Raw genomic sequence first — 7,124 nt, 5'->3', positions numbered from 1 at the left:
TACTGCTATTCTATCAGTACTGGAACCTTACAGGGACTCATCTCAGATATCCTGTTATTGTCCTATTTCATGGAGATCCTATAGTTTTGGATCTGTAGGACTAGCCTCTCATGCAGTCCAGCAGTTCATCAGTGGGGTAGATGTTGGGTTCGGTCAATTTAAAGCCCTCTAAACTGGTCAGCTGCCATTCTTCCTCTCACATCCTCAGAGCTGGCTCATCAGAAACTCCATCCCCAATCTCCAACCAGGGCCCGATCTCCTGAGTGTTGCAGCTAATCAATGAATGACATGGCCAGTTCTCCCATTCTCATGTCCCCAGGGCCAGCTCTCCCACAATGCCTGGGTGACGAGTGGGGCCAGTTCTGTCCAGCCCTCAGATATTGACAAATCTCTAAGTCTCTAAGCAGCAGCCCAGATCAGAGATGTCTGCTTGGCCGTGGGTGGTAACAGATTTCTTCTGCTGTAGGGCCACAGACCCAGACCTGGCTCTGTGGCAGTACAGGCCAAGACTCCACTATGGTTCCAGGTGACATCACTGGCTCGCATCAAACTTTTCCTCACTACCCTTCAGCCCTCAATTCTGTCTCTCTTCTTTGTGCCCACATCCTCCTGTTTCTCTTTCTCTTCCATTTCTCCACCACTTGCTCCTCTTAGAGACCCCTGGGGTCTCTTAGTGTCTGGGGTCATCTCAGGAGTGGTCTCAGGAGTGCTATGCCCCTCTCTTGCATTATGGTCCTGCATGGCTGGGCTGGTGATTGTCTCAGGCTAGCTCCTATCTGGGCCCCCTGATGCTGGACTGGTGGTCATCTTAGGCTTGCTTTTTGAAGGGAATGTTAGGCTATTCATCATCCAGATGTACAAGGTGAGAACACTAAATATACATAGAGCATTTCTTCTCTGTCACCTACTGATGTGCATGTGTACAGCAACCACACCAGGAGTGCCTCTGGGGCAGAACATTAGTAGATTTATCAAGCACATCAGAAGCACATGAGATGCTTGCTGGTGGCTCACCAAACCTGTTTCTTCTCCCTGACAAGCAAGCATCTTGAACACGTCTCCCAGCCCCTCCTGCTCTGAGGTATGGATTTGTACCCACATTAAGGCAAATGGAATAGTGGTGAGGGTGTGTATCACTTTTGTCTGGGTAGCCTTCCTCCAGGGGAAAGATGGTGCAGCCATGATTGGAGTGGTAGAGGGCAGAAAAATCTCAAGAACACCTATGCCTGTTAGGTTTATGTTTCTAATACTTCTAAGATTTGGAGGCTCATTAGCCATGGCAGCTAGTTTAATGTTCACTAATATTTATAGAAAGCCACATTTAGTACCCATCACTTTATACCTATCACTAGATTTTGGGAAAAAAAGCCTGTAAGACAGATCATGTTTTTCTTTTTAATGGATTTATTTTGGTCAGTCATGACTGATTTATTATAGAATATGTTAAGTCCTGGATAACTGCTGCCTGTCTAGTCAGCCATTTTATACTGTTACTGCTGTTACAAGGAAGCTTTCTCATGTCTGAGTTGGTTGCATATTCCATTATGTTCTGTGCTTTGCTGTTCTTGGAATCTAAACATAACAGTTAGAGTTACTTTGAATAGCTAGCCACAATAATCTTGGACCAGAAACAACTGCCCAGCAGTTATGTATGAGCTTTTATGATTGTTGCCTTTATAAGCTGTCCCTGGGATGGGATCCAACATAAGATAGACACATGTACCATAGGGGTAGAGTAAAGTTTTAAGTTCCCAAGACTTCCCTGGGAATTAACATCATACTTGGAAGAAAGAGACATGTGCATAAGTAACTGACATCCTGGTTGGCAAGTTAAGACATGAATGCTAGACAAGGCACGTTCCCCACCACAGATGAATACCTCAACCAATGGGCACAGGTTACAAGTACAACAAAGGCATGTTCCTAAGGAGTCCCCTATGCCTAAATCCTGATTGGCGGAGTAATTTGGCACAGATGTTTGTGGATTTCAGGCTTAAAAGGTCTGCAGGATCCTGGCTGAGGGTCTCAGAAAACTCCCGAGTCTGGTGTGCAGCTCTGATTGATCAGTTCCCAGGGAAATGCTCAGTAAACTATCCCTGTCTGATTCAGATCGGTGTTTGTGTGGTTTGTGGGGTGACTCCTGAACCCCAATGAGAGACCCTCTTTCCCCCCCTTTATGAGACAGGGTCTCTGTACTTAGCCCTGGCTCTCCTGGAACTCACTGTGTTAGACTAGACTGGACTTGAACTCACGGATCTGCCCACCTCTGTTTCTGACTGTTGTGATTAAAAGCACATGCTTCCGTCATGCCTGGCCTGATACACTATTTTTTTAAATTATACATACATGTATTTTATGTGTATGTGTGTTTTGCTTGTACATGTCTGTGTATTTGGTTCCCACAGAGAACAGAATATGGCATTAGACCCCCTGGGACTGGAGTCAGGGAGGATTGTGGATGCTAGGAATTGAACTCTGGTCCCTCTAACAAGTGCTCTTAACTGCTGAACTGTCTCTCCAGCCTCTAGGGTTTGTGGAAGGCCAAGCATGGTGATGTGGCCCTGTAATCCCAACACTCAGGAAGCGTAGGAAGGACAACGACCCAGAGGCTGGCCTGGAGTACACAGTAAAATGTAGGCCGTCTTAGTCCAGCAAACCTGTCTCAAAACAAACTCAGAGGGCATAAACAATAACCCTCTCCCTCCAAAAGACTTTGATTTGCTTCCCACTGTGAGTGAGGCTCCTAACCCAGAACTATCTTAACCCATGGCCAGGGTCTGGGCTTTCTTTATTCTACATAGATAGCATGAAGTATGGCAGTTTTTGGGCAGTTGAGGTCACAATTAACTTCACTCTGAGACTCCTTCCATAACACTGTCCACTTCTCTGCAACACTTTGTAGCAAATGGTTGCAGACAAGACAAGCTGCGAACCCTGGACTTGGTGACGGGAATTCCTCTGCTCCCGATCTTACCTGACAAGTCCTCACTTATTGTCTGTTTAGTTTGTGGAAGTCAGTACTGCTTGACTGAGGAGGTTGGTTCAAATGATCTAACTCATTGTTGGGAGCAGACACAAGGCTCTGGCTCGCTGTGGCTTACCCTGCAGGCCTCCCATGGGCTCTAACACACTGTAGACAATATGGCTATAAAACTTACACTTTGGGACAATATGCAAGTGTCATTGTCTTTGCCTATCTTGGCTAAAAGGAAGTTTCTGACTTATTACTCATGCCTTTATTAATCTAAAAAAAAAGTTACACTACTTCTTGGGTCAGTACTATATATTTAGCACAGAATACAATCTTTTATACAAAGAAAATTTTATTGATGAAAAGATCAAACAAAAATGTTCTTGTGTCCAAAGTTTACATATGTGGAAAAGTTAGTATCTACATTTTCCATACAGTACATGATAATTTTCATTTTAAACTTTAACAGAGGCCCAACGGAATCAAAGTATCCAAGAAAACCTTGCTTGAGAGATAATACTTAAGGAGGAACAACATTAAGACAATGTCTTAGCACCTTAAGTGTCCTTCACACTGCATTTGCTACACTGCATTCTCCCTGCTGGACTCTCTGACTCTGTCATTAGCACATTTTCTTTTGCATGCTTAGTTGCAGATAGGAATTTTGCGTAGTGTCTAAGAAAGATAACACAACGAATGTATTTATATTATTCTAAAAACATTTTTTAAATTTAAATTTTAAAAAAAGATATAATCTGCGTGTGGTGGCTCAAGCCATTAACGCCAGCATTTGGGAGAGATGAGTGAGCTGCAGAGGGGGAGCTCTGTGAGCTGCCTGGTGAGCTGCAGAGGGGGAGAGCTCTGTGATCTGCCTGGTGAGCTGCCTGGTGATCTGCCTGGTGAGCTGCAGAGGGGGAGCTCTGTGATCTGCCTGGTAAGCTGCCTGGTGAGCTACAGAGGGAGAGCTCTGTGATCTGCCTGGTGAGCTGCCTCGTGAGCTACAGAGGGAGAGCTCTGTGATCTGCCTGGTGAGCTGCCTCGTGAGCTACAGAGGGAGAGCTCTGTGAGCTGCCTGGTACACACTGAGCACCAGGCAGCTGAGGAGAGCTACACAGTGAGACCCTGTCTCAGAAAACAAAATAACAAAATAAAGATGGCATGAGCAACTACAAATGGCCATAATTCAATCACAAACAGGCATAAAACATTTAAAACAAGAAGGGACTCAACAGCTTGGTCTAATTTGTTAAAAAAAACTACCATCTCACCTGCTGACTTGTAACAGTGCAGAAGGAAAGGGCGGGCCAATCAGGGAGGGAGAGTGTCAGCAAGCTCCTCCTTTCAGGGGAGGGAGGAGTGGCTGTGAATGCTTCTTAAAATCCTACCATCAGTGTGACACCTACTCTTCTCACTGGAAAGAGGCTGCTGTACAAGTTTCTTAAAAATCCAGTGTAACAGCTATCACAGTTGCAAAGTTGCTAAAATATTACAAAAACATCATAAAAATATTTGATTCAGTTTTCTAGGATTTTCAAGAAGTTCAAATACATATAAGCATATTTTCAAATAGATATCTGCATATAAAGGTACAATGATAAGTTTTAAATACTTCAGCAAAGAAAAATCTTGGATTTATATCAAAAGAGTGAAAGAGCATAAAATATCTTAAAATACTTCAATGAAAGAATCTTCATAAATAGAAGGAAGATTCCTCTAATACCCTCCCCGCCCCCACATTTAAAAAATATTATTAACCTGGACATTCCTGGTTTTTTTAGGTATAAATGCATTATATTATTTTTGAAATCTGGGCTGTTGTTTCTTTCCAGTTTAATAGTAGACCAAAGGCCGGGTGGTGGTGGACACACAGTTGTCCCCAGCACTTGGGAGGCAGAGGCAGGCCGATCTCTTTAAGTTTGAGGCCAGCCTGGTCTACAGAGGGAGTTTCACCACAGCCAGGGCTACACAGAGAAACCTTGTTGCACACACACAAACAAACAACAACAAAAATAACAGTAACAAAAATCAAAGCCAACCCAAAAAGCAGTGGACAAAGCTGCTTTGAGTGCAAGGAAGACTGTAACAGTGAGTTTTCTTCCTGCGGTGCTGGAAGAAACGAACCCAGGTCCTCACGGATCCCAGGTGGGCGCTCTACCACTGGGCCAGTCCCCAGCCCAACAGTGGTCTTCATAAGACAAATACATTGGTCATCTCCAGTGTAGTACACATCAGCTTCTGGGGTAATGAGACAGTTTTCTTCAAGCATCTGAATGGCTGCCAGCACCCTGCTCTTTCCTAGCTCCGGAAGCTGAGTGAACTAGCAGAGATGTGGAATCTTTGAGGCTGTTTGGTTCTGGAGAACTGGGGGCCTGTGAATTGCTGCAGTCCGTCAGGCCAGTCTCGGGAGCACCGCTCTTTGGACTTACCCTAGAAAACACGAGTATTTATGTGCACAGCAGAAGCGCAGACAGGATGTTAGTCATCCTTCTAACCCTGTGCATTTACCACCACAAGCAGCTCTACAGGAGACAACCCATTACAGCTCCTGAATAGCACTTCAAAGTACAACTTTGTGGACTTCTCACACTTTACCAAGTGATATTCCTGTATGGCTGAGCACTGTGTCTCACAGGAAACACATTACTAAGGCAGGTTCCCGCTCCCAGGTCCTCATCAGTGTTAAGATGCCATTAAGAGTTTAGGAATACATTGCTGGGCATGGTGGCACACACCTTCAATGCCACACACCTTCAATGCCAGCACTGGGGAGGCAGAGGCAAGAAGATTTCTGAATTTGAGGCCAGCCTGATTGATCTACAGAGCTAGTTCTAGGACAGCCAGGACCAGGAACACAAAGATGACCAAGATCTCAGCTCAAATCCAGTAAGGTAAAACCATCTGGCTGGTTACAATGGGGCGTGAAGCATCATGGGAGCACAGTGTATTCAACCCAGTCTGAAAGGGCTAGGCAATAAAACCTGGGGAGCTTGCTACAGTTAGCTGTCAACATTCTGAAAACAAACAAACAAACAAAAAACCCCAAGCTTTGGATATTTTTTCACCATTGGAAAAAAATTCACTGTATTCTTTCATGTTCAGAAACTAAGAACATTGAATTATCCTTGTATAAAATATCACATTTAGACAGAATGATATAACATATTGTTTTGTTTACTTGAGTTTCCTGCAATTTTTAGAGTCGAGGCTGGTCTTGAACTTGCCTCAAATTCATGAGCTTCCTAACTCCAGCTCCCCGGTGCTGGGATTATAGGCATGTACCACCACACTCAGCTAGGCTATATGATGATAGTGGGGCCTGTATTCCAGATGCATTTTAAATACTTACCTAAATTTCAAATATCATTAACAATTATCATTAAGAAACAAGCATCATTTTCCAACTTGTATGTCATTGTCATATATTAAGATTCTTCTCAAAACTGAGAATTAAACTATTAAGTAGCATATTACTAGTTGAAACCAAACTTCCTTAGATTAAAAGTTTAGGTATCTCATCATAACATGCTTTTGTAAAAGATGAATAACGCTCTACTTCAGATCAAGATGATTTCATTAACAAAGCCAATCTCACCGTCCTTCACTTGGAGCCCCTTCTGACACACTGCTTTTTTCCTTCATGCTGCCTGCTCGGCTCTTCCTGTCCTTCTGTTCCCCACAGAGCTTGGAGTTGGACCCTGCTGCGGAAGCAGGTTCCCCGCAGTTCCAATCTTTGGCTCTGGGCGTGTTTGCTCGGTCTGCTCTTCCCTCTTTCACAGAGGCTTCTGGGGAGGTCTGGACTTCTGTTGAAGTTTCTTGCCCTAAGTAATCATGGTCAGCGATTGCTATGGCAGAGGTGCCATGATTTGTGGTCGCTCCTGTGCTGGTTCCCATGGACTTGGAGATGACCTTCAGCTTATGAGAGCCTTGTTTGCAGTGCTTCTTCTTGTGTTTCACTTTAGAATTGTGCTTCAGGAAGAACTCACAGGACTCTTGCAGCACTCTTCGGCTTTCACTGATGGGGCTGCGAGAGACCCAAGGAGAGAATTTGCTCAGTGCATCTTAGGTGTTAGATAAAACCTTTGCCCCAGTGCCCCAGTGTAGGGGAATGCCAGGGCCAGAAAGTGGGAGAGGGCGGGGTGGCAGGCATGGGGAG

The 7,124-nt window shown here is 44.5% G+C and overlaps 1 protein-coding gene and 1 non-coding gene across 3 annotated transcripts in view; both read right to left on the bottom strand.

Moving 5' to 3' along the window:
- Positions 1-829: 829 nt before the first annotated feature.
- On the bottom strand, positions 830-956 carry LOC116082931. Its single transcript, XR_004115538.1, has one exon. It is a non-coding gene; the product is annotated as a small nucleolar RNA SNORA17 (small nucleolar RNA).
- A 2,349-nt stretch (positions 957-3,305) lies between these two features.
- Fzd6 (frizzled class receptor 6) overlaps positions 3,306-7,124 on the bottom strand; it is a 31,836-nt gene continuing 28,017 nt past the window's right edge. For both annotated transcript variants that reach the window (XM_031358800.1, XM_031358801.1), the window contains exons 6-7: positions 6,564-6,992; positions 3,306-5,398 (exon numbers count right to left, since the gene is read on the bottom strand). In XM_031358800.1, coding sequence (XP_031214660.1) covers positions 5,230-5,398; positions 6,564-6,992 — 598 coding nt within the window. In that variant the 3' untranslated portion in view covers positions 3,306-5,229. The remainder of the gene's footprint in view (positions 5,399-6,563; positions 6,993-7,124) is intronic.

This window comes from Mastomys coucha, unplaced genomic scaffold (genome assembly GCF_008632895.1).
Source record: "Mastomys coucha isolate ucsf_1 unplaced genomic scaffold, UCSF_Mcou_1 pScaffold7, whole genome shotgun sequence".
In the NCBI taxonomy this organism is placed as follows: domain Eukaryota; kingdom Metazoa; phylum Chordata; class Mammalia; order Rodentia; family Muridae; genus Mastomys; species Mastomys coucha.
This window is presented reverse-complemented; position numbering and strand designations above follow the sequence as displayed.